Source organism: Gasterosteus aculeatus, chromosome 3, assembly GCF_964276395.1.
Source record: "Gasterosteus aculeatus chromosome 3, fGasAcu3.hap1.1, whole genome shotgun sequence".
NCBI lineage: Eukaryota > Metazoa > Chordata > Actinopteri > Perciformes > Gasterosteidae > Gasterosteus > Gasterosteus aculeatus.
The window spans coordinates 5,890,678-5,918,619 of NC_135690.1; the positions used below are offsets into that span (position 1 = coordinate 5,890,678).

Genomic DNA, 27,942 nt, shown 5'->3' on the forward strand with positions numbered 1-27,942 from the left:
TACAGTTAAAAGTCAGGTTGTGTGTTTTTTGAAGATTTAGTTTATATCCTGCATTTCTATCAAATGTTTTTTTAGGTTAATTTTAATACCTTTTAAATTCATTCAAATTATACTTTTTGTGATATTAAAATTGCCACGCCTCTCCATAATATACCCTTTAAAATCCCATTCAATTTAGTTTCAATGAGTTTAATTTCCACGAAAAACTCTGGTTAAGACTATTTTGAGTTTGATAATTAAGACGGCATTTGTCTCGAAAGGTAAGGAGCTAACGTTTACTTTAACACCGTAAAATCACTTAAAAACATTACACGATCATTTTTATCAACAGTTTTAATCAATAATTTCTGTGCTCGTTTTGCTTTCGGACCGTACCAAGTGTGGTCGAGCGTGGGGGGGGGGACTGATTGGTTCTGCAGCTAAAATGGATCGCCCCAGTCCGTCTGACCATGCACCTGGAGAGCGAGGCTCGGCCCGCAGATTACGGTGTTCGGTTTACAGGCTAATTCCGGAGGTTTCCGGTCAAACCCCGCCGCAGTGCCTCTGAGCAGGAGGGTAAGAGAGGAAGGAGGAGACCAAACGCACCGAGCGCAGCGGGCGGAGGGCCATTGCTTGTTTCCTTCAGAACAACGGACAGGCAGGAGGGACCACCGCGCCGAGAGCCGCCGGCAGCCGCTTCATTGTCTGCGAGGATGTCGTCCGTGACCAGGCTGCTGTTGCTGCCTGCAGCCCTGTGCAGCATCACCAGCCCCTCCAGCGCCGCATCCTCAGCATCCCGTAAGTAGGCTAATTCACTCTCACACACACACGCACGCACACACACACACACACACACACACACACACACACACACACACACACACACACACACACACTGTGGCTAATTTGGTAGCTAGCTGTTGTTGGGGCCAGTGCATGGACCACAGCCAGGACTCAGCATGATACCAGAGCACCAGTCCACGAGGAGATGCGTGTTGTGTAATGATGACGGTATCTTTCTTATTGAAGGGAGTCTTCATCGAGGCATCGGTCTTTGCAGCAGGACAGGAGTCAGACTCATGCTCGTCTGTTTAAATAACATTTCATCTAGCAAATGCTGAACTGGAAAGCACCACAGTTCACATGTCAGATGTGTGTAGGAGGCATATCAATAACATGGCAGTACTCTCCATCCCGTACTGACCATCTTATTCATTCATTCATTATTCATAGAAATGTAGTGACCCTCACACCCCCCGCCCCCCTATTTAACAGGTCTACTCACTGTATACACACTTCATAAACTAGTAATACCACATTACAGAGTAACACATGTGGATACTGTGATTTCAGTGTTTAATATTGTACTTGGTGTGTTATGATAAAGATCATCAATAGTCAAGTTGCTTTAACCATGAGAGACTGCACAAAATAACAAGCGGCCTGGTGAATTAATAAACATTGTCTTTTTTTATGCTTCTTTTTGGACGTTGGCAACAACACAAGTAACAACAACAAAGACATTCGCATTGTGAATTATAAAATGTTGGCTACCCAGCCACATGTGGTCGGCCTGCTGTATGACTGTAAAGCTGGTTTTGATAAATTGTCCCGCTTTAAAAAATACCTACAGTGGTTTTAAGCATTTCATAAGCGTAAAGATACATTCACAGAATGTCTGTTCTCGACGGAACAATTGAACAAACTAATAACAGATTAACTAATAAGTGACTAAGTGAGGGACCAATCAGGGACTGGCCAGGAACTGGCCAGTAAGCCAGAGGCCAGTAAGAGGCCAGTAAGGGGCCAGCCAGGGACCAGTAAGGGGCCAGGCAGGGACTGGCGACGGACAAGTCAGGGACCAGGCATGTTCAGCTTTTTGCATATTTTATATCATATTCTTAATGTAGACCAGATGCATTTCACTACCAGTGAATGCTGGGAAAGGTTTAGCCTGCAACCCTTTTTGTGAGGTGGTTTTATGTTTTGTATGAACAATGGTAACATAACAACAGTGTCTTTGTCTTGTTGATTCTTACTGTTCAATTCAATTCAATTCAATTCATTTCACTATTAACAATTCCGTGTAAGAGTCACAGATCATCGGGACCTTTCATTGGTGGTACCACATACCCTCCTTTTCTTTTGCTTTCCAAGCATTCTTAATTGGATATCTGAGGTTTCCCTTTCATTCATCAGATTTGTTTGACCTGGATGTATCTGATGAAATCAATCTTGTGCATGTTTGAGAATTAGGTTTCAGAATGTAAGCCGGCCGATGGCCAAGGCAGTGCTGGTACATCGCCTGCCACTGAACAGAAATCACGTGCGGTCACCAGGCATGCCGGTCGACCACGGGAGCTAACCGAAAACTCGGTAGTGCTAATAAGCAATTCTTACTACCTTACTAACAGACACATTTGATTTCATTCAAAAGCAACTCTGTGTGAGTCCAATCAGTGCAGGTCAGTAAGGGAACGACCAGGAATGTATGCAATGCTTGTGACGGTTCCCTCGCTTCTGACAGATGAGAGGCTCGTTATTCTTTTTAATATTCATTCGTTTTGTGCTCACGGGGTCGGGCGAACAAACCGGCCTACAGGGTCGGGGGGAGATGAGGTACATGGCATGAAGAAATGTAAAGGGAGCTCTGAGCTCTGAGAGTTCATCTGTGAAATGAGTACCAACAACATAACACTGCTTTTATACAAGTCTGATTTCTAGAACGGGATTGGTGTTATTTTAAATAATATCGTTATTCAGTTTCATGTCATTTCATTAGAGTGATGTGAATCTCCTGGCTCTCCACTATTTTTTAGCAATTTTAAAAGTTTTATTCTGCAAAATGAGTAAATGTGTGGTGTGGTGGATGGAAAAGGCCAACAAGCACAATATTTGACCTACTTCAAGCGTTGATTAGGTTTGAACTTCATCACAAGAATGATCCAACTATATAGTTAATATATTCTCTGTACTGCTTCAGTCACAGTCCTTATGCCCTGCACAGCTATTAACCGCTGCATCAGCACGTTCATCATTATAGTTCTGGATTTAAGGGCAAAGAAAGTTAAAAAAGAAAAAGTTCTATTATATTTAACTCGTTACCCTCTTGATGTGATTTGAATATAAATAGGAATAAATAATCGTCATTGTTGAAATGACCAGAGGAGAGCAAACATGTTGCTGTGAGAAAGATATGTCAGTGGATTGTTGGTCCTTTCAAACTGCCCGACACATGCTTGGCGTGTTGCTTTGTGATGCATATTAGGAGGCTCATTAGCATACGCAGCACCTGTCGCACACGCAGACAGATCCGGGGCCCCTCACCCACCCAAAACTCCCACATCCACTCTGCTGAGGGTGTGGAGAACAAAGACGGACGTAAATCCATTTCTGACCATGTACTATTCACAGCACACATGGCTTTGATCTACTGCTTTTTAAATTGTATTCCTTGGGAACTTGGAGAACTTCGATATTCGATGATGTGCACACACAAATAATTCATGACAAGATGTATAGAAATATATTCACAGTGTGTACACAAAGAGTAGGATGAACACAATGTACTGCAGAGTCGCAAAAGGATACCGACAAAGATAACTGTTCGATGTAAGAAGAAGGTTATTGTCATATGTCGGCTAAATGAGTCAAGACACTCTGTGAGGGATTATTGACATTGAAAAGATGGGAGACCAAGAAAGTGTTTCCACTTAGAAAAACCACCGACTATGGACCCATAGAAGGACATGGAATTAAGTTATATCATATGTGTAATGGTTTATGGATGCCCAGATGGAAAGTAATTCCAAACCTGTTACAGTATTCAGTTTACAGGATCAAAGACAGCCCCAAAAGTAATTATACTATCAAATGTGTTTATCCTCAAATTGGGACGTGTGCTTATCATAATAAATGTAAATTTAAGTTACACTGACAAATTCCTTACAGCTGTAATATAAGAGATGTAAATACATATGGCTCCTAAATGGTGGAACGAGCTCTCTGAAGACACCAGGACCACAGAGAGCCTTCACATCTTCAGACTAAACACACACCTCTTCTCCACTCTACTTTCCACTAAAAGACTAACAAACTGTAGCACTTAAATTGTACTTGTAACGGCTCTTGTCTATAGCAAGTTGTAGATCGGCCTATTTAATGAAATTGCACTTTCTTGTTTCTTGTTCTTCTGAGTTTGTATCCTTATGGTTGAAATGCACTTAGTCGCTAAAAAAGCAATAAAAGCGTCGGCTAAACGACATGTAATGTAATAACATAAGTAATATTAGAAAGTATTTGAGACCAAAACTTTATTTTTTTGAGAGCAAACTTTTCATTTTGTAGCCAAAAATTCTTGTTTCATAAGAAAAACTAACAAATAATTTATTCTCAGTTTATATATTTTTACTACAAACAAAATTTGCTCTCAAAACAGTTTTTTTTCTGCATAAGAAGACACAAATCTACCTTCATATCTACAAACTATTGGCCGATTCTAAATGTAGTTAAATCAAAATGCTCAAAGCAGTCACAATACACTCATCTATGCTATTAATATCAGTAAAGGAATATGAGTAGGTGTGATTATTAGCAAATCACTGCTGTACAATGTAAAAGTGTGTAAAAGTGAATGTGTCAGTGTTTATGTTCCCTTTTTGGGTCCATGTGGATCATGTAGACAGACACAAACTGACATTAGATTAAATCAATACATTGTATGTAGTCCTTCAATCAGAATCGTGGGGAGGCGGCATCGCATCAGTGTATGATCAGCCGCTCTGATCCGTGATGTCATCATTACTAACATGCAGGAGGTCGCGCCGGTCAGGTTTATCATAGGCTCTATTTTAGATTATTACGTTAACATGGTAAAGTTTGCCAATGAGCATTAAAGAAAAATTTGCTGATCTGTCAAACCGTGGTACTCGACAGGAGAAGTCATGGGACATACGTATGCACATTGGCCTCCCAGCCGATGATTAGCTGAACTCTGTCTGCTTTTCGTCCCTGTGGTTCAGGAAAGTGCGAGGACAGCTTGGCCACTCCTCTCCCCTACAGCTTCTTCACCAGCTCGTCAGCGTACCCCCGAGGACACGGAGCCGGTTACGCCAAACTCAACAGACAACAAGGTTTGCCCTTTGTCGAGAATGTAGAGCTCTTTCACGTATCTTTGCACTAAAACAAGACACTGTATTTCACTCTTGAAATGTGCTTTTCACATTCCCCGGCTGTACTGTGCTGAATGGAGGACGTGTATTAAACTGCCCATTTCTGCCCAAAAGTCAGATAGTGTTACAGATTTCACTCCTTTCAATTGTTCAATGATAACTGTTTAATAAAACTGTTTACTGTTTAATCGGTACAGAGCAAAGATCCTTATTCAAACATACTTGTGATGTTTTTACCTTATTATATGATGTCATGGTTTACCCTGGACCCCCTGGTGCTTCTGTATTTTAGTTTTGGGCAGTGTCTATTGTGATGTAAATGGTAGTAAAGAATGGAAAAAGTGGTACGGTTGTAAATACTATTAGGGACCTTTATGTACTCTAGAAAGTCAGATTGCTTTTAAAAGACAAACCCAGCGAAACATCTGCAGTACAGCTGGCACTGAAGTTAACATACCTGATAATAACATGACACGTATGTATAATCCTTTTATCAATGAATTTCATAATTCTACAACAAATAAATATGTACAGTATTAATCAAGGTCAAGTGGCAACAAACTATCCTCATATTAACCTGTAATTTTACAAGCATTTTACATTTATTTTTTAAATAACTTTGTATTTACCAATAGATCCCTGTAGAATAACAGAATAACTATTAATAATACCTTTTCTTTTTTGGAAATGAAAAATGTATTTTAACAATTAAGCATTGCTAAAATATATTATACACTTATATAACATATAATAAGAGTTTTATTCCATAACTGAATAAAATATCTATCAATTAACAAATAAATCTTAAAATATGAAGTTGTATAGAATCAATAATTATTTTACAGTTCACTTAATTATAATGTTGCGAACATTTGTGAAAAGAATATAATTTTTTTCTATATTAACTAACACATTTTTGGTTTTTGGGGTGGGAAATTTGCTTCAATAGAAGAAAATGTTGTTTTTTTCCCAAATGTTCCACAATGGTCAACATTCCTCTCTGTTCCTTTTTCCTTTCTTCAATCTTTCGTTGTGTCTACCCTACAACACCCATAAAACTAGGTGCTGGAGGCTGGTCCCCCTTGGATACAGACCGTTACCCGTGGTTACAGGTGAACCTGGGTTCTAGGAAGCAGGTGGTTGCCATAGTGACACAGGGTCGCTATGGCAGCTCTGACTGGACTAGCAAGTATCGGCTGCTTTACAGCGACACACAGAAAAACTGGAGGCCATATTTACAGGATGGAAACATCTGGGTGAGGAAGAATTCTATGTCATGTGTTCTCAGACCCTCTCATTTAAACTTAAGCTTAGTCTCTTCAGTAGCGGCTGGGAGGATTTCTCAGGTGCACTAAAGGTTGCAATGGCAACACAACTTCAGAAATGTTACAGATAAAAATGTACAAACAAACTAATGTAGTAGCTGCACTAACTCCCAACTGTAAAGAAAAACAACAGTGGTTTATCATTTTAAAAGTCTCATGGCTCATCGTGCTGATGATAGCACGCGGTACCGCAGAAATCAGTGACAGTATATGAAGTGCAGAAGTTTGATCTCTCCCTTTGTATTAAAACTTTGAGAAACCAAGAATGGTTATATCATGGCGTGAACATAAATGTATTTTACCATAAATATTGCAATAAAACTTTCCATGGCGATAATATTGTATATTTCTCTGTACCCATGAAAGGCAGTTGTAGTCTTTATTTTACTGGAGAATTGTAATTGATCTGATAAAATAATCACAATTTCATTTGATTTATTTTTCATATAGATGGTTGAACAGGCCACGCTATTAGAATGTGTGCACCTTGTTTCCAGTGATGTGCAGCATGTTGGTTTCTGTGTGTTTCAGACATTTGAGGGCAACGTCAACAGTCATGGTGTCGTTCGCCATGAGCTGCAGCACGCCATCTTAGCTCACTACATCCGCTTCATCCCAGTGGACTGGAGCAGGGAGGGACGCATTGGACTACGCCTGGAGCTGTATGGCTGCTCATATTGTAAGTGGACAACCTGTTGGGAAGGGGTTATTGCTGCAATAAAAACCCCGCGGGTCTACATGCCTGTGTCTCACTTTCCTTGCAGGTCTGCTGGAGGGGTCGTGGAAGTTGTTGAGTTTATACTGTATTTGTTTTGTGGACTTGGAAAAGGCGTACATGGTTTGTCGGGCTGATGAAGAAGTTCTATTGGCTCCTTCAGAACGTGAACAGCAGCCGAGTCGTTGGGATTAGAGTCAGTACTTTCAGCTCTGAGGCCACAGTTCTCTGCCAGAAAAGGGGGGAGTGTGGGGAGGTAACCTCCAGGGAAAGACAGCCCAGGGAAATCAACTCAAGGGGGTAAAGTGAACCAGCTGGGGGTAAACTGAGCTGCTTACTTTTTCCACTTTAAAACTACCATAACAAAATCAGTCTAGTAACAGAATCATGGGGATTGGTCAATTGAGCACTTGAGCAACACTTGAAAGTAACTGAACGAAATCATATACAACATAATATAATTCAAAATGTTTTAATTAACATTCAAATTATAGTTATGTGGGAAAATCCCAGTGTACTTGAATCCAGAAGTGATATTCCGTGGTGTACTGCCTACAAGAAGGCCTCATTCACAAGTCCTGCAATCTGGTAGATGGAGAGTGTTTTGCCAGGCTTAGATCTCACCCACCCATCAAGAGCTGGGCTGTATAGCGTCTTGAAGGTGGCAATGTGTAAATCACAATCTAGTCGCTCTCTAAATAGACACTCCTTCATCTTCTATTTGACTAAATGCCCCAAATGCCTTCAACCAAGGGGGTCCAGACCTGAACATCGATGATTCCAGTAAGTGCTACCTAGTCCAGGTGTAGTCGGTAGAGGTGTGTGTTTTGTTTGCGTCGGACGCTGTGTAGGCTTTCTGCTTCTAACCCTCCACCTTTCTGGCAAGCGTCAAACCTTCAGTATGCGGTTAGAACCTCTGTGCCCCGGTCCCAGAGCGAGGAGAGCTTGCATAGTGAAAAGGTGCTCGCCACGTTTGAAATATATATATATATTTTACTTTAAAACCCTTTTCTCTTTTTTCCTCCAGGGGCAGATGTGATAAGTTTTGACGGCAATGGTGTCATCTCCTACCGATTCAGGAGTAAGAAGATCAAAATTGTGAAGGACGTCATCTCTCTGAAGTTTCGTACCACCGCTGGAGACGGGGTCGTGCTCCACGGGGAGGGACAGCAGGGGGACTACATTTCCTTAGAGCTGCGCAGGGCGAGGCTGCAGCTCAGCATCAACTTAGGTAGCTCTCTATGAAGCTGACGTGCTTTCAAGGACAGAGGAAGCCCGTCGCATTCCTTTGACATCTTAAGGACTTAATTGTCTTGTGCTGACAAATATTAATGACCTGCTCCCGTCCATGTGCTTTGCACAATTCTCTCTAGGCAGCAACCAGTACGGTTCCATTCAGGGTCACACCTCTGTGACCAGTGGGAGCCTGCTGGATGACGACCACTGGCACTCGGTAGTCATAGAGCGGTACCGAAGGAATGTGAACTTCACTCTGGACCATCACACCCAGCACTTCAGGACCAATGGAGAGTTTGACCACCTGGACCTGGACTATGAGGTAATGTCTTTTCTGTAGCTTCGATGTGTGTGAGAAGAGCATAATAGAGACAGTCCACCTGTGTGTAAATGAGCACCCGACGTACGTTATGGTTGAGAGGCCTCTAGCGTGACATCGTCCGGTTTCTACCAGTCTGCGATTATGTCTAATGAAGCCGTTGTGACTTTTATTCATGACAAGTTTACAGATGAAAATAAATTGCTGCTAATTCCAAATACTTCATTGTTCCAAAACCAAAATTCAGAGAGTGAAAACGTATAATATTGACTTAGTCTTGAGACTAGCTGTACACTGTGTGCTATAATACCATTTTATTTATTTTATTTCATTACAATGTTCCTTTTTCTGAATTGAAAGTGAAGTTTGATTAAAGTGTGTGTTGGTTGCAGACGTACTGTGAACATCAATGTCAATCGTCCATATTGCTCTGCTCTGCGTTGTGCTCAGATAAGTTTTGGAGGCCTTCCTGTATCAGCGAAGCCCAGCTCAGGAGGAAGAGAGAACTTTGTGGGCTGCATGGAGGGAATCACCTACAACGGAGACAACATCACTAACCTGGTCCGCAGGAAGAAGGTGGACACCTCAAGCTTTGTAAGACAACTTTATCTTAAGTGTGTGTTGTGTGCATGTGTGTATGTTAGTGGTAAACAGACCTCATTCATTGAATTCACTTCAATTAAATGTACTTTGTGTAGCCACTGATTTTCTTCAATTCAATTTATTTTGTATAGACAAAATCGCAAATTGTAAATTGTCCTCAGAGGGTTTTACAATCTGTATACATGCGACATCCTCTGTCCCGAAACCATCACATCGAAATCATCACATCAGCGCAAGGTAATCGAATCAGCAATAGTAATGCCAATAATAATAATAATAATAATAAGGGTCATAGCAGCAGGTGTCACCAGGGTCACGGCAGGAGGCAGAACCAGGGTCCGGATACAACTGAGAGAGAGAGAGACGCTCTGTGTGTCCTCGGAAATCCCCCAGCAGTTTAGGCCCATAGAAGCTTGTCTACTGACGTCGGACCACCAAACGGTGTCGGGTTTTTGTTCTAAATAGCATCCGTAGGCTTGGTGAATTTCACCGACTTCTACGGGAACAGGTCTTGATGACTGCTGCTTCCGGCGGTACGCGGTGCTAGCCGTTAGCCCGTTTGATAGCTCGTCGGCTCATACTTCTACTGTCCCATGTAGAGACACTGTGTGCTCAAGCACATCCAACCACCATCTCACCGAGTAGAAGGCATCTTGGAGGTGGTAAGGGGACAAAACCCTGATGTACAACACCTTCATTTATTTTCTGCTGGACCTGCATCACAATATAAGCAGAAAGGTAACTTTGTTATGATTGGCTCTGAAGTTTTTTGGTATGAAAGGAGAATCACATTTCAGAAAACCTGAATTCCACCTTTTCTGTAGAATGACCCAGGAGTAAGTTTTGTTAATGCACGTGTTGCAGCATTCTGAATCAAGGCTTAACAGACTTATAAGAGAAGCTCTATGAAAAATAATTGCAGTAATCTAGTTGCATCAATTTTTCTGCATCACTTTGAGAAAGAAAGTGCCTGACGTGATAGGTGATCAAGTATACTTCAAGTATCTTATCTGTGAGTTAATAATTGAGTATAACAATTGCATTTTCCGATAACGTTGCCTAAAGGAAGCATACTCTGTAAATCAAATCCCTCCAAACACAGAATCCTGTGACCAACATTGGTAGTCATCAAGGTTTCACTGTTTTCAAACATAACTTGGGATCAATATAAATACGCCTCAAACCAGCTGAGTTTAATAGTAATATAAAATAATATATTTAATACCAATTAAATGTTCTAGTTTCTGCAACAGGATGCAAGTATCAATAGTGTCAAACGCAGCACTAAGGTCCAAGGTGCAAGACACTATTTCCGGGGGGGGTTATCACTGTACTTTTTTCCGAGTTAACAGATTCATTCATTGACGCCAACAAGAGCCGCCGGCCAACTGTACACTTTACACCGCTCGTTTGTGTGGCGTGCCTTCCGTCCGGTTACATCTTCCTGTTTGTTTTCGCCTACATTCCCCTTGGTCGCTCCACGTTAGACAAGTAGCTCCGACTGCTGCGCCGCGAACGATATTTTTTGCCAGTTTTTTACGTATGACGATATATGAAAAAGTCATACCGTATGGAAATTTGAAACCGGTAAACCGGCGAGCCCTAAGCTGGAGCTTGTGTGGGAGGGGGAGCGCTATCAGTGAGATCTGGTGGGGCTTACCTCCATGCACAGCCTCAGCTCTGGAGCCGTACTCCTGGATAGCTGATGGACTCATTTCTACTCAATGCACACATTATGCTTTTTGGTTATAAAAATAAGGAAATATGTTACTATTCTTACTTATTCTATTCCAAATGAACTCACAAAAAGCTCCCAACAGGACTTAAACAACTAAACTGCCTCAAAGTTGTGTGAATAGAGCTTGTGATTTGTGTTGGTGCACGAAGGTAAAATCCTTTCTCCCTCTTTGCCTCTTTCACAGCGTAACCTGACGTTTTCGTGTGCCGAGTCCAACTCCTTCTCGGTCTTCTTCAACTCGACATCCTTCTTGCGGCTGCTCGGCCAGAGTGACAGCGACACTCTGTCAGTCAGTTTGTCTTTCAGGACGTGGAATCCCAACGGGTTGCTGATGTTCACGGCCCTGGCTGATGGTTGGGTGGAGGTGGGACTGACAGAGGGCAAGGTCACAGTCTACATGAATGTGACACAAAAGAAGAACACACGTATTGACATTTCATCAGGTGAGCTCGGCAGAATGCTCTTCAGAATTTAAGTCCAGGAACTGTGGGTTAGTTCAATTTGTTGCCATTTTTATTTGCCTTCAATTGCTGTTGTCATTTTTACGCTTGCAGGTTCAGGTTTAAATGATGGCCAGTGGCACAGTGTCCATCTGAATGCATTGGAGAACTATGCTATGCTGACAGTGGATGGAGACGAGGCCTCCACAGTGAGGACAGCCATCCCCATCCAGATTCAGACTGGAGGAACCTACTACTTTGGAGGTGATTCTTCAACCAAATGACAAATGACCATTTTTAACCACCAATATCTTTCACATAAAAAGGATCATCAACTGGGGCCTCTGAGGTGCTTCCCAGAGTAGGTGACCATCGGAAACTTCAGAGTAGTCACGGAGAGGCTGGCTTTGACCCGGGTCCCCAGGACCCAATACATTTTTTTTATTTTTATAAATTGCACTAATTGTAACAGAACGAGAAAACACTGATATCAAGTCATTAGGGACAAATAGATTGTAATTAGCACTGTCAATACATTTGAAAAAATTAACTAATTAATCGCACCTTTTGAGATTAATTAATCTTGATTAATGGCGACTAATGAATGTTGTTGTTACAGTGTTGTTTTTAATGAATGTTTGTTTTTCTTCTTAAGATTAAATCTTAAAAGTAATCACACTATTGTTTAATTGTTTATGTTATCTTAAACACAAAACTACACACATTTAATCATCTTGGAGCCAGAATTTTCCAGCAGTGCTCGTGCACTTTGCTCTTAACTCTCCATAATTTAACGGCTGTGTTTGAAGTGCCAACAATCTCTCCACATTTAGCCAGGATGTTTTCAAACCACGGCCTTCTAGAGACACAGTGCTGGTCCTCTGCAGACTGTGTGCCGCGCAGGGTAACGTTAGACGTTGAGATGGAAGAAGCCTAGCAGCTAGCTTAAATGCTAAAAGCTCTCTCCATCTTGATGTAACTGACTGCCGCTTGCGGCCATTTCGTTTCTGTAGTCAACTTCAGGTTTACAGCCTGGACTTCCGGTCCGGAAGTAAACAACGCATGTTAACTACATTCAAATATTTTGTTAAAATATTTATATTTTGTTGGCCACATGCGGGGGACAGAAAGTGAATGAAAGACGCAGCAATAGACAAACTGTTCTTCATTTCTCCGCTGGTTGTAATAATAACCTTTGACCTACTGCGCTTGTCTCCAGGTAACTTCCTGCACACCAACACCCGATCCCTGCAGCGCTCATTCCAGGGATGCATGCAGATGATCCACATTGACGACCATCTCGCTGACCTCAGGGCTTTGGAGCAGGACCTCGCTGGGTCCTTTGAAAATATCAGCCTGGATATGTGTGCCATTATCGATAGGTATACAACTCAGTCAGATTGATAAACTTCAGATACGTTTCATTCATAAGAAACGGGTCCCTGCTGCATTCTGCCCGGCTTCACATGGACTGTCTTCCCTTGTGTGTCTGTGTGTCAGGTGTGTTCCTAATCACTGTGAGCACGGTGGGAGCTGTTCTCAGACATGGAATACATTCAGCTGCAACTGTACCGGCACTGGATACACCGGAGCAACCTGCCATCGATGTGAGTGTGCTCACACACACACACACACACACACACACACACACAGAGTACTTTGGGTCTTCTAATCTGTGTGTGTCCTCTTTAGCGATGTATCAGCAGTCCTGTGAGGAGTATAAGCACCAGGGGAAGAGTTCAGGGAATTACTGGATCGACCCAGACGGCAGTGGATTCATCAGCCCCTTCAGAGTCACTTGTGACATGGCAGGTGAGAGGCCACTGTGAAGATGTTACTGATCTGATCATTCGATCTGTTCCACAAGCTACTCTGGGTAAAAACAATTATCCAGAACAGATTTAGTCAATGCTTGGTTTCAAGGATTTTACGACTACATTTTAGTATCCGGCTAAGCTTATTATGTCTTATACTGTATATACTGTTTATGCTGCTGCCGATGACTTCCAGGTGGGTGCACCTGTTCAGACTAAGTTCACCAAAGACCCTCCAGGTACCAAAACTCTGTGTGGTGAAGCCCAATTTTGGAGACTAAATTATGATGCTCAGAGATTAAGCTGTGCGTGTCAACTCAAAGGTCAGTATAATGGAAACATCTAGAAGAGCAAACCTCTCTGGGAACCGTCACCTTATCGTGGTGGAGAGGTTTGTGTGTCCCTATGAACCTGAGGGCTGTGTTGTCGGGAGCCTTGTGCTCCTGGTAGGGTTACCCTTGGCAAAGTGGTCTCAGGCGAGGGGCCAGACTAAGAATGGTTCAAAACCCCCATGAAAAAACGGAAGAGGGAAGGAGTTACCCGGCCCGGAGGAAGCCCGGGGCCCCCATTTGGAGCCAGGCCCAGATGGAGGGCCCGACAGCGAGCGTCTGGTGGCCGGGTTTACCGCGGAGCCCGGCCGGGCACAGCCCGAAGGAGTGATGCGGCAGCCCAACACTCTACTCCCCATGGGCTCACCACCTGTGGAGGAAACCGATGGGGTCGGGTGCGCTGCTACAAGGGTGGCAGTGACAGTGGGGGGTCTAGACGGAACAGACCTGGGCGGCAGATGCTGGCTCTGGGGACGTGGAACGTAACCTCTCTGGGGGGGAAGGAGCCGGAGCTTGTGCGGGAGGTGGAGCGTTATCAGTTGGATCTGGTGGGGCTTACCTCTACGCACAGCCTCGGCTCTGGAACCAAACTCCTGGATAGGGGGTGGACTCTATTCTACTCCGGAGTGGCCCATGGTGTGAGGCGCCAGGCGGGTGTGGGGATACTCATAAGTCCCCGGCTGAGTGCTGCTACATTGGAGTTTACCCCAGTGGACAAAAGGGTCGCCTCCCTACGCCTTCGGGTGGTGGGGGGGAAAACTCTGACTGTTGTCTGTGCATATGCACCAAACAGCAGCTCAGAGTATTCGGCCTTTTTGGAGACCCTGAATGGAGTCCTGCATGGGGCTCCTGTAGGGGACTCCATAGTCCTACTGGGAGACTTCAATGCGCACGTGGGCGACGATGGAGATAACTGGAGAGGCGTGATTGGGAGGAATGGCCTCCCTGATCTGAACCCGAGCGGGTGTTTGTTACTGGACTTCTGTGCTAGTCACGGATTGTCCATAACAAACACCATGTTCGAACATAAGGATGTTCATAAGTGTACGTGGTACCAGAGCACCCTAGGCCAAAGATCAATGATCGATTTTGTAATCGTATCGTCTGATCTGAGGCCGCATGTTCTGGACACTCGGGTAAAGAGAGGGGCAGAGCTGTCAACTGATCACCATCTGGTTGTGAGCTGGGTCAGAGGATGGGGGAAGACTCGGGACAGACCCGGTAAACCCAAGCGTGTAGTGAGGGTGAACTGGGAACGTCTGGAGGAGGCCCCGGTCCAAAAGATTTTCAACTCACACCTCCGGCGGAGCTTCTCTCACATTCCTGTGGAGGTAGGGGACATTGAACCAGAGTGGTCTATGGTCAAAACCTCCATTGCTGAAGCCGCGGCGGTGAGTTGTGGCCTCAAGGTCTTAGGTGCATCAAGGGGCGGTAACCCTCGAACTCCGTGGTGGACACCGGTGGTCAGGGAAGCCGTCCGACTGAAGAAGGAGGCCTTCCGGGTTATGATATCCGGTGGGACTCCAGAGGCAGTTGCAGTGTACCGACAGGCTCGAAGGGCAGCAGCCTCTGCCGTGATGGAGGCAAAGCAGCGAGTATGGGAGGAGTTCGGGGTAACTATGGAGAAGGACTTTCGGTCGGCACCAAAGTGTTTTTGGAAGACCATCCGGCACCTCAGGAGGGGGAAACGGGGAACCATCCAAGCTGTGTACAGTAAGGATGGGACCCTGTTGACCGCGACTGAGGAGGTTATCGGGCGGTGGAAGGAACACTTTGAGGAACTCCTGAATCCAACTACTACGCCCTCTTTGGTGGAGGCGGAGCTGGAGGCGGAGGAGGGATCATCGTCAATTAGCCTGGTGGAAGTCACTGAGGTAGTCAAACAACTCCACAGTGGCAAAGCCCCGGGGATTGATGAGATCCGTCCAGAGATGCTAAAAGCAATGGGTGTTGGGGGGTTGTCTTGGATGACACGCCTCTTCAACATTGCGTGGAAGTCTGGGACAGTGCCAAAAGAGTGGCAGATCGGGGTGGTGGTACCCCTCTTTAAAAAGGGGGACCAGAGAGTGTGTGCCAATTACAGGGGTATCACACTACTCAGCCTCCCGGGTAAAGTCTACTCTAAGGTGCTGGAAAGGAGGGTTCGGCCGATAGTCGAACCAAGGATTGAAGAGGAACAATGCGGTTTTCGTCCTGGTCGTGGAACAACGGACCAGCTCTTCACTCTTTCCAGGATCATAGAGGGGGCTTGGGAGTATGCTCAACCAGTCTACATGTGTTTTGTGGACTTGGAGAAGGCGTATGACCGGGTCCCCCGAGAGATACTGTGGGAGGTGCTGCGGGAGTACGGGGTGAGGGGGTCCTTGCTTGGGGCCATCCAATCCTTGTACGCCCAAAGCGAGAGCTGTGTTCGGGTGCTCGGCAGTAAGTCGAAGGCGTTTCCGGTGGGGGTTGGCCTTCGCCAGGGCTGCGCCTTGTCACCAATCTTGTTTGTGGTCTTCATGGACAGGATATCGAGGCGTAGTCGGGGGGAGGAGGGTCTACAGTTCGGGGGGCTGCGGATCTCATCGCTGCTTTTTGCAGATGATGTGGTCCTGATGGCATCTTCCGTCTGTGACCTCCAACTCTCACTGGAGCGTTTCGCAGTCGAGTGTGAAGCGGTCGGGATGAGGATTAGCACCTCTAAATCTGAGGCCATGGTTCTCAGCAGGAAACCGATGGATTGCCTACTCCAGGTAGGGAATGTGTCCTTACCCCAAGTGAAGGAGTTCAAGTACCTCGGGGTCTTGTTCACGAGTGAGGGGAAGATGGAGTGTGAGTTTGGCCGGAGAATCGGAGCAGCGGGGGCGGTATTGCACTCGCTTTACCGCACCGTTGTGACGAAAAGAGAGCTGAGCCGGAAGGCAAAGCTCTCGATCTACCGGTCAATCTTCGTTCCTACCCTCACCTATGGTCATGAAGGATGGGTCATGACCGAAAGAACTAGGTCACGGGTACAAGCGGCCGAAATGGGTTTCCTCAGGAGAGTGGCTGGCGTCTCCCTTAGGGATAGGGTGAGAAGCTCAGCCATTCGCGAGGAGCTCGGAGTAGAGCCGCTGCTCCTTTGCGTCGAAAGGAGCCAGTTGAGGTGGTTTGGGCATCTGGTGAGGATGCCCCCTGGGCGCCTCCCTAGGGAGGTGTTCCAGGCACGGCCAGCTGGGAAGAGGCCCCGGGGAAGACCCAGGACTAGGTGGAGAGATTATATCTCTGCACTGGCCTGGGAACGCCTTGGGATCCCCCAGTCAGAGCTGGTAGATGTGGCCCGGGAAAGGGAAGTTTGGGGTCCCCTGCTGGAGCTGTTGCCCCCGCGACCCGACCCCGGATAAGCGGTTGAAGATGGATGGATGGATGGATAGAAGAGCAAACCATCCTGGAGAGTCTTCCCCAGGGGAGTCCAGATTCATGTCTACAGAGAGCAGGGCAGGACGAACAAGACGAGCTCAAGGCATCAGTAGCTCAAGCCCACTCACTGAAAGACAAGCGGACACGAGCAAAATACGCAGAATGACATGCGCCATTCAGAAGATGAGCAGGAGGGGTCAATGGCTGCGACCTTGCATCACAATGGAAGCTGGAAGCCTTTCACATCTCCAGTACCACAGACTCCAACACCAACACACCTGCATGTGGTGCCTGAGGGAGGATCCGCAGTGCAGGGGAATGAGAGCATGGATGAGGAAGAGAGGGATCACAGGGAGCTGCATTCCTCTGCCTTTCAATGTCCTCCCACCTCCTTCTGCTCATGTTGTGGGTGATCCAATTATTGTTTTATCTTTTTTCATCGACTGTGAAGCATGGCTATTCCCAGTCGAGGCCGACTGCCAAAGTTGTCCTGCACAGTCAACATGGAGACTGCTGACAGCCATTGGACCAACAGGAAAGGAATGAAGGGGAACAGCAGCCATCGGGTCGGGTGAGGCAGCAGATGGAGCTTCTTGCTGCCTATTGAACACGAGGGAAGAGATGAGCGGGAAGACAACGTTTGGGATGCGGTTCAGGGTCCGATCCCGTCATGAACGGCAAAGGCTGCAGTCACCTGACCGTTAATCTCTTGCGAATTGAGTGTATTGTCATGCATCTGTCATATTGTACAAGTTCCTGCTAACATATTGTACAGTACAAATGCATCTTTGGTCCAAGACGTGTGGGAATAATAACAGCCTTTGTTCTGATCTTTTAGAGGAGAGAGTTTGGACCGTGCTGAAGAACAACCTATCTCCTCAGACATCAGTCACCAGTACAAACCAGGAAGGGAAGGCAGCTCTGCACATCACTTACAATGTGACAGATGAACAGGTAAACAATTCAAACAGTTCAACTAAAGAAGGACGGAGGCAGGAAAAGGTCTCTACTGCAGACCTGTGGCCGAGCTCTCTCCTTCTCAGAGATCGCCGTTGCCATGTCAACGCATTATCGAGCAGAGATCCCTCTGCTCGATAATAACCTTTAACTTCAAACTAACACATTTGGGGAAGATCTTTGTTGGAACATAATTACGATATCCACAAAATCAGCCACATTTGTTCTCATAATTTTGAACATATTAAAATTGCCTTAATTAGCTTTGTAAGTTTGTTGGATCTGTATTTTATTGAAACTCTTCAAGCCCTTATTTACTTTTAAGTTCCCAACCTACGTGTTCTCAATTGCTGATGATTAGTCTTGACTTGGAACAATGATGTCATAGGTCATCTGACAATATGCTATTGTAGGTGCTTTAATGGGTTGTATTAGTATATCTCCTTTCTAGTGTTGCTAGCACTTTAAGGGTTTTAACACTAAATGGCATCATTCACCCTTCACACCGACAGACTTCATTCATACTGCCCATCAGTACTTAACATCCACCAACACAATGGGGCCGACAGGTCAGAAAGTGTCTGTGTCGCTGTGGCAGGGCAGGCCAATCGGCATGTTCTGCTGTGACCCCGGATGCTTTTGTTTAACATAATTCCATCTGCCTGTCAGCCTTATATGACATACAGAACACAACGGGTGAACATGTGAGTTCTCTAGCGCGTTATAGTGGATACAGGAAGTTGTACAACATTTGCATTACGTAATTTCTAGTAAGGCACATTACAATATTTTATTATTATTTACCTTTATTTGGCCTGGTTAAAACTATTGAGCTTTTGTGATGGAGTTCTGGCCGAGGTACCGCATGTAAGCAAAGCTCAGAGAAGGTCAGTTCGAGAGAGAGATAACGTGATTTTTGATTTTCAAAAACCTTTATTTTCTTAGAAAAAAACAAAACATAACACACATAACATCACATTGATCCTATCGATGAGCCAGCAGCCAATGCATACTCTTCAGCTGTACCCTTGCCGCCCCTGGTGATCCTGTGGATGAACCTCCTCAGGCAGGAGACCTCCCTCTGGTTCTTTCTTGCTATTGCTATCTGATGGTGACCGCCCCACCAGAGAGATGCTGTTATCAGAGTAAATCTACACAGGCTCTGCTGCTCCTCGTCTCCCTCTTTAGCTGTAACCCCCCCCCCCGCCCCTCCCTCCCCCATTAACATTACTGCGCTCTGCAAGCTGCACACTCCTTCCTCACAGACAGAGAGAGATTCTCTGCACAGGTGGACCTTAGCTCCTATATCAGCACTCCGCATACTACGTATACAAGCTTCAATAAATACAGATATACAACACATATATACTATATTACAACATTAGTTCTTTAGAATGCAATGAACAGATCCAGTCCTGCCATGTCTTTGTGGTACGTGGAAAGGTGCTCCTTTGGATCTTGCCAGTTAGTCGCTCATGACGGATCAACATTCACTGAGTCTTCTTAATGTTCTGAATGTAGGAACAACCACAGAAACAAAGCAGTCTGTAAAGCTCGTATCCAAAGTGTCTCGAGTGATGTGAGTCTCCTCTCTCCCGGGTGTGTTTCCAGGTGCTGTCAGTCACCAGCAGTGCAGAGTACTGTGACCAGTTCGTGGCCTACGCCTGTCGAATGTCTCGTCTGCTCAACACTCCTGGTAGAGTCATCTGCAGCTTCTCCGTCACTAATAAAAAATTAGTTTTTTGTTAAATTTGCTCACCCATAGACTATAGTGTCAGTCTAATAGATTAATGAGCAGAACACTGACAACACGCCTGTTTATTCTGTGTTTACCATCTAATGGAAATGAAAGTACTCTGACTCCAAGCTGTCGCTTTGACTCCCAGACGGCGTCCCGTTTACCTGGTGGGTAGGAAGATCCAATGAGAGGCATTCTTACTGGGGGGGTTCAGGACCAGGCATACAGAAGTGTTCCTGTGGTATCGAACACAACTGTACTAACCCCAAACACTACTGCAACTGTGATGCCGACCTGCGCAGCTGGTGAGTGGTTAGGTTATTTATTCTCTGCTAGTTGAAGGTACAATTTGTATATGCACATGTACACTGTACATTTTTACATTAGTTTTTCAGTTTTTTAAAATGATGTACAAAACTCTGTAAAAATAAAGATGTTATCTGTAAATTAACAGTCCAACTGTACATTTAAGTATTATGCTAATACTTACATTTTTTCTCATTTCTTTATGGAAGACATACTGTAATTAAGTATTTTAATGTTTTCTTAAATTACATTCAAATCATGTAAAATAACGGTCAAATGACTGCCAAACAAAAACCGTGAAATTGAGGTAAAATAACTTTATTCAAATGAAATGCGAGAACCATAAATTTACAGGAATTTTCCAATACAATTTTACTGTAGTATTACGATGAAACACTTTTAATAGAGGTTATTGTGTGTTTATATACATACATGTTACTGCATGCCAAAATAATACAGACCAATCATTAAGTAAATCACAAAGCTGTGAACGGTTTTACCTCTAAATCTCTCATCAGAACATGGTCTCAAACTGCTCTAGAAATGGTCCTTTGTTACTCGATTCAGACTTGATGGACTGGTGTTTGTCTCCCTGTGTGTGCAGGAGGGAGGACGCTGGCCTGTTGGTGTATAAAGACCACCTGCCAGTCAGCCAGGTCGTGGTTGGTGATGCGAGCAGAGCTGGATCCGAGGCCAAGCTGACAATCGGGCCGCTCAGATGCCAGGGGGACCGTGAGCGCCTCTCTCTCTCATACGTAACACACACACATCCCTGTAGAGCTCATCGGATTAACATTCATATTCATCATCCTGGTGTTGTTGTCTCAAGGGTCCTTCTGGAATGCAGCGTCCTTCACTAGCCCCGCCTCCTACCTGCATTTCCCGTCCTTCAGAGGAGAAACCAGCACTGACATCTCCTTCTACTTTAAGACTTCGTCCACTCACGGTGTCTTTCTGGAGAACTTGGGAACCACTGACTTCCTTCACATTGAGCTCAGAGGTGTGTCTGTGTGTCCTTAAGAATCTTCTTGTTGAGATAAGAGTTAAATGTGTGAAACCTGATCAATGCAGATCAAAGCTCATAATGAGGGTTTGTTAAAGTGTCTTCTCACTCAAACCTACTCACGAATGCACACCTGGCATTAAAATGTATTAAGGAGAGGCTCCGATAAGACCACATTTAGATTTGAGCAATGTTTTCATGCAGAAAGAAGTTTTTACTTCTAAGAAGGTTTTATTTGGCCATGTTGTTGAAGGGACTAATTTACAGAACATTCAGAACTTTTTCTTAATGCTTTACAATTATGGAAACATGTGAGCAAAAGCAATAATAAGTTATTAGTTATGGTTGAGATAAATATGCATAATTAGGCGTTTCCAAGCTGAGGGCCTGACGTGAAAAGCGTATATTGACATGTGCTTTAAAATAGACATTAGTTTACTTAAAGCACATTAGTTGCAGTGGTTCCAAAGTAATGTCTCATTGTGGTCCTTCCAGGAGGCTCCAGGGTGTTCTTCTCTTTCGATGTGGGCAGTGAGCGGGTGGAGCTCAGTGTCCACTCGCCGGTGCCACTAAATGACGACCAATGGCATCGCGTGGAGGCTGAAAAGAACATCAAGGAAGCGGTGCTGCTGCTTGATGGGAAGTACAAAGAGGTCAGACCCACGCCGCCCCAGGGACACACTAAACTGGAGTTCTACAGTGAGCTTTATGTTGGTACGACTCACACACACACACACACCTTGTGCACTGAACCGTTCTCCACGTGATGTCCTACAGTAGTATTCCTCCTCTCTGTAGAGCAGATGTGTGAAAACAGCATGTTGCAATGCTTCATGTTTTATTTCCAAGGGGCCTCCAATCGTCAGAGGGGTTTTCTGGGCTGCATGCGGGCTCTGAGGATAAATGGTGTGACCTTTGACCTGGAGGAGAGGGCCCAGGTAACTCCAGGGGTGAATCCTGGCTGCCAGGGCCACTGCAGCAGTTACGGGATGCACTGCAAGAACGGGGGGAAGTGTGTAGAAAAGTACAACGGGTACACGTGTGACTGCTCCCTCACTGCGTACGACGGACCCTTCTGCACTGACGGTAGGAGTGTAGATGATTAAATACAGGCGGATCAACACTGAGTGTAATGAAAATGTATAATGGAACTCGTTTTGACGGTCTTATAGATGTAGGGGGGTACTTTGAGACCGGAACCCTGGTGCGTTACGACTTCCTGCCAGAAGGGGGAACTCCCGCGTTTCAGGAGATGAAGAGCGTGTCCAGTGTCGGCGTTCCCGGTGAGGCCAACCTGACTCAAGAGGAGCTGGTCTTCAGCTTCAGCACCTCCAGTGCTCCCAGCATCCTGGTCTACATCAGCTCCAGAACTCAGGACTACCTGGCTGTGGTGCTCCGTCACAACGGTGCGCTCATCCATCATACCCCATCGATGTGTTACTGCCTAATGTATATGTACAATATGGATTGTTTATTGTGATCCTCTATGTGTGTGTGTGTGTGTGTGTGTGTGTGTGTGTGTGTGTGTGTGTGTGTGTGTGTGTGTGTGTCCAGGCACCCTCCAGGTCCGCTACAGCCTCGGTGGGCTAACAGAGCCGTACACCATAGATGTGGACCACCGTAACCTGGCCAACGGGCAGCCACACTCGGTCAACATCAGCAGGAACTTTAGGGAGATACGACTGCAGGTCGGTGCTTCCTGCCTCACACTCACCTCTGTTTCTTCAATCATGAAAAACAACCGATAAGAGAAGCTCCTATTAGTAGTGTAACGGACTGCACACATTTACACATTTACTGAGTTTACAAGGTCAGTGAAGGGCTCACGATGTTTTATGTCCTGGTGCCACGGGGGTGTTTGTGGGTGGGTGAAGTCACGGAACGCAGACGCGTCGTTAAGAGGCTGCGGCCCACAGTGGCCTGTTTCATTACCAGATCCTAAGACGAGCACGTTGATATCCATCCCTATATCCATTGACCCACCTGAGGGACCCCATAGTTCAATTCTTCTCTGCTCTTCTCCAGCTGGACCACTACTCAGTGTCCACATACAGCCTGCCCGAGGCCTCGGACACCCACTTCAACCTGGTCAAAAGCATCTTTCTTGGAAAAGTCTTTGGTGAGTGTGAAGACGAGTGGAAGTGTGTTTGTGCAGATCCTCCTCGGATAACTGATATTCAGTTATTTAGTGAGAACCTAAAGCCCACATGGTTGAACAGAACTACTTCTACCAATGAAGCGATTACTGTGCCGGAGAGATTCACATGGGCACCAATAATCAGAGACGTTATTACGTTTGGGAATATCAATCTCCTTCAATTCATAATGGAAGGAGAGGAAAGGCTCCTCTGTTGCGTCCTCAGTACTCACTGGATTGCAGTATTGTGAAGTAGGCTTTATGGAATACATTTGATATGTACTTAATGTACTTTTTCAAGCTAATTGTAGATTACATTTGAGTGCATTTTTTTAGGAACACTTCACACTACTTTACATCAAAGTTAAAGGAAATTGCTTCATAGAATACCTACTGTGCCGCTCACACACTCATGAGCTTTATAACGATCTGCCAACAACACATCAGCATGTTACGATGTGAAACTCAAGATTATTACATGTAATATAAACCTACAAAGTCTAATATGTGATGTGTTGTGACCAAAACCGAGGAGGAAAAGAAGACATTTCTGTTTGGATGGAGCAGAAGGTCTAAAGGGAATTATTGCAGCATGTTTATTTGGTGGAGCAGGACTGGATTTCCTTGCAGATATACTATTACAAGTCCATTTAACATTTACTGTGCGTCACCAAACGAAGCTAAAAGAAACACTACTGCTGCTCTGTGTTTATGCAGAAGTCCCAGCATCTTTTCTGTTAATAGCGTCACTGAGAGGCGCTCTGTGCTTCTAACCAGCTACATCCTCAGTATCTAGCAACACAAACATGATTCTGCTGTGATTCAACAGCAACAAACAGAAAAAAGGGGGAAATTTCTACAGAATAACTCCCCCCACGATGCCACACAGGCGTACGGCCGGCCCGTCTATGGTTTTTACGTTTCTACATTTGCTTTGTGTTGTTGTGTCTCCGCTGTAGAAACCGGACAGATTGACCCGATCTTAATCGCGCGCTACAACACGCCGGGCTTCGTGGGCTGTCTGTCCAGGGTTCAGTGGAACAGCATGGCGCCGCTGAAGGCTGCGCTGCGCTCAGGCCCGGCTGCACCGGTCAGCACCCATGGGATCCTGGTCCCATCCAACTGTGGAGCCTCTCCCATGACCATCTCGCCCATGGCTTCGGCTAGTGACCCCTGGCACGTAGAAGCAGGTGTGTGTGTGTGTGTAGTGTGTACATGTTTAGCGCTTGTGCACTTCATTTATTAAGTTTTATTTTTACTTTTATTTCCTTCTCATCTTTTATTTTTAAATTGTCTATTCTATATCCCACTAGCCCATAAGCATTATATTTTATTCTGTAGAGGTAAATTGTAAATTTGTAAATTGAACATTTCTCTTCACTATGTTGTCTATTGTCTTACTGTGCGATGTTTTGCACCAACCGCCAAGTGAAATTCCTCGTATGTCTGACATATTTTGGCAATAAATTAATGAATCTAGGAAGTGTTCTCTTAACACTGGAGACAAATGAACAGAATCCTGGACTCAGAGAAACGGTGTTTGTCCAGTTGACTCAATTTAACATTGAATAAAATGTTCTGCTCCTGGAAGTGTGTGTCCTGAGCTAATGGCCCCCCATGAACAAGGACTGTCATAGCTGGAAGAAAAACAACGTCATGCTTTTTAGATGTCAGGACAACGAATACCATTTTAGAGTTCTACCTACCTCGTAATAACTCTAACAGCATGGCAGCGAATGCACCACAAGCTCAATGATCTATGAATGCAATTAAGAGAACATCTCATTGCTTCCACATTCCAGTTGAAATATGTTCATGTTAATATTATTGTGTACTTTTGTATTTTCATGCTTTGGCAACATTGTTTTCTTCAAACTTTCATTCCAATGAAGCCACTTTGGCTTTTTCCTGTGTGCTCATGTTCCAGTATAATGAGGGCGATAACCAATGTCTCCTCAGCTGGAGCCGTTTTCCCGCTCAGCGACAGCAAAGCCCGCGGGGATGGAGTGGATCGCAACTCGGCCATAGTTGGAGGTAAATCTCATTTGACTTTCAGTTACAAGCAGCAGCCGAGAGCCCATCTGAGGAACCAGCTGCCGTGTCAGAGGTCGGCCCATTAGCCGGGGTTCTGTCGGCGTGTCAATGGGGCGGACGCAAACACCTTCTGCCGTTTTACTTTATTAATATTGCTCGTGTTTCCTCGCCGGGACTCTCCGTCTATCCTGTCTCTCTCTCTCTGTTGCTGCCGAATCTCCACTTTCAAAAGCGAGAGACACAAATAATTCAACGAAGAACATTCCTGACCCGTCTGTTTGGTTCGCAGGTATCATTTCCATGGTGATCTTCACGGCCATCTGCATCATGGTGTTTGTGGTCCGTCACATGTTCCGTCATAAAGGCTCCTACCACACCAACGAGGCCAAGGGAGCCGAGTCAGCAGACTGCGCCGACGCGGCGATTATCGTCAACGACCCGGCCTTCACCGAGACCATCGACGAGAGCAAGAAGGAGTGGTTCATCTGAGCGCCTCTCCACGACACGGACACATGACGTTAGGATGTATGTAGTTTTCTAAGCGTAGGGAGTATTAGTGAGCTCGCTGCCTGTGGAGCCCGGAGGCGTGGCGAGTGGTTTAAAACCACCATGGCATCCCAGCGTTGGTATTAAAGCACACGGCACAGTGCTGCCTGGCAGAGCCTGTGAGGAGAGGCGGGACAGTTTATTTTAACTTTATTTACAATGAACAGGGACGGCATTCGGACGGTGTGGAGAACGGAGCCAATAGCGTTGCAGAAAGTGAATAAGTGTGCTCATTTGCATTTATTGAAGTATTTATATATTTTTAAATTTGATTTAATTTATTTTCTTTGTTAATTTATTTATATTATGTCATATTTATTCATAAAAGTTCTTACTTTCTATCTTTATTTTTATATTAATTATTGACTGCCTTTTTGCAATGTGCTACGTTACGGCAAAGGGATTCAGGAATCCCAATAATGCTCCTGAGTTGTGCTTTTAATATTAAATCCCATGTTTGATTATTTGCCTTGTTTTAAAGTAAAGTTTTTTCTGTGTGTGTTTGCGCACTGACTTGCTTGCTTGTCTGTAAAGGAGGTAGCCATGACTTTGTCCGCATTACTTGGACTAAGGCCAAATGTTTTTGCATCTTTGTGACTGACAAGTATCTCTTAATTACTTTATTGCTGAAACTCTTTAATAGTTCCAATTTTTTCTGAGGATGCCAGACGGATTCAGGGGGGAAGTTCAGCTCCTGAGGAATAAACGAGTCCTGTCAGTCCACAAGAGATTACAACGTTTTTCAGATTTCGGAAATCTTCTTGTGCGCCATCCTCCTGTGTATGTTGGTCCAGTATGGAGACACATGTGGGATGAGTTATTTTATTGGTTACAAAGAAGGGGAAGGAAGCTGCTAGTTTAGCTCAATCACAAGAGAACCAATGCACCTCCAACTGTCCCGCTAACAAGCTCCGTGCAAGACGAGAGAAAGCCACAATCCCACTAATATAATAATAATTATAATAATAATCCCACTATGACAACAGCAGCTGTCAACTGCTGTATTTTAAGTTATTTGAATTTAGAAAATGGAAATTTAATAGAAGCGGGAATCCAATACCCAATGAACAATTCCCATCAAAGATATAGAGCTGTATTTGTATCAGTGTTACTGGCTATCTATGAAAACATTATTAGGAGCTGCAGCGCTACGGTGTGCAAGGATACTGGATATAAAACCCGATGTTGGGCCAGTGGCGACCAGAGAGGCTGACGTCAACAGTCCAAATCTTAAGAACAAGTCTGAGATATTAGAAAACTTGCAAACTGTTTGGAAGATGTCATTTGTGATGGAGGTGGACCAACACCTGCACGCAGTGTGTACTTTATGGTGAAGCATGTCCTTGACCTGTTAAGATACAATGCGCCGGGAGCCACAAGGTTGATGGTTCAAACCCTGCCTGCTCCATGTCCCATGTCAAAGTGTCCCTGACCAAGACACCTGACTGCTCCTCAGCTTATACATGTAACACCATGGGTTACAAATGCAATGCAAGTTGCTTTGGATTGAAGTGTCATGCGAGGTTAGATTTAAACTGATTTTGATCCCCTTGTCTAAAACGGCAGGTAACAATCAACAGAAGCTGGTTGGTACATGTTGTCCGTCCAGCAGCAGGGACTCACTCTCATCAGGGTCCTCATATGCTCTGAGGAGACTGACGGAGGACGACTGACTTATGTCCTGTGTTGTCATATAACGTATTCCCTGCTGTTACTGGTATTGAATTAGTAACAGCCTCCTCTCTGGATGGACTGAAAGGACTGTGTTTATTTTCAGGAAGTAGGACGATGCTTCTGTAACATAATGTGTGTTGCTCACATACACAACTATGGCAGACCCCCTGACCTTTGATTGTATTGCATCTGTATTTCTTTGACTGCCCTGGAGTGTAATGGCATGCTGACACTGAATGACGCGCATATTTCCGTTTGATAAGCCACTGTAGCATCACGTTTTTTCTTCATGTTATAAAACTTTGCATAAATGTTCTCATTCTTGTGATTTTCTTTCTATCGTGAACGGATGTAAGCTTTGCAAAAACTGTGAGAAGGCAACCGAACCTGATGTTTGTCCTCAGTTTTAGAAAGAAGATTACACTAAAATTCATTTTGAACAATACATGGAAATGTTAGATCCATACAACAGATTAATATGTAACACTTGTTGAAGA

The 27,942-nt window shown here is 44.8% G+C and overlaps 1 protein-coding gene across 2 annotated transcripts; it reads left to right on the forward strand.

Moving 5' to 3' along the window:
- Positions 1-297: 297 nt before the first annotated feature.
- cntnap2b (contactin associated protein 2b) lies at positions 298-27,756 on the forward strand. Of its 2 annotated transcripts, none has more exons than XR_013467069.1 (25): positions 298-777; positions 5,001-5,111; positions 6,213-6,406; positions 7,007-7,154; positions 8,218-8,421; positions 8,564-8,748; positions 9,196-9,339; positions 11,271-11,529; positions 11,641-11,790; positions 12,746-12,908; positions 13,027-13,133; positions 13,219-13,338; positions 17,889-18,004; positions 19,619-19,703; positions 19,894-20,050; positions 20,656-20,783; positions 20,881-21,051; positions 21,550-21,768; positions 21,904-22,140; positions 22,227-22,460; positions 22,609-22,742; positions 23,080-23,173; positions 24,151-24,381; positions 25,119-25,225; positions 25,515-27,756. XR_013467069.1 is itself a non-coding variant. In XM_040171187.2 (25 exons), exons 1-25 carry the CDS (start codon positions 693-695, stop codon positions 25,712-25,714), a joined length of 3,951 nt encoding a protein of 1,316 aa, XP_040027121.2. In that variant the 5' UTR covers positions 298-692; the 3' UTR covers positions 25,715-27,756. The 2 variants fall into 2 exon arrangements, 1 of the variants encoding a protein (XP_040027121.2); XM_040171187.2 differs by having other exon boundaries at positions 25,151-25,225.
- The last annotated feature ends 186 nt before the right edge of the window (positions 27,757-27,942 follow it).

Coding starts and splice junctions, on each gene's coding strand:
- cntnap2b (XM_040171187.2), top strand. CDS start 693: ATGTCGTCCGTGACCAGGCTGCTGTTGCTGCCTGCAGCCCTGTGCAGC. Junction 7,155..8,217: donor GCTGTATGGCTGCTCATATT/GTAAGTGGACAA, acceptor TTTTTCCTCCAG/GGGCAGATGTGATAAGTTTT. Junction 13,134..13,218: donor CGGAGCAACCTGCCATCGAT/GTGAGTGTGCTC, acceptor TGTCCTCTTTAG/CGATGTATCAGCAGTCCTGT.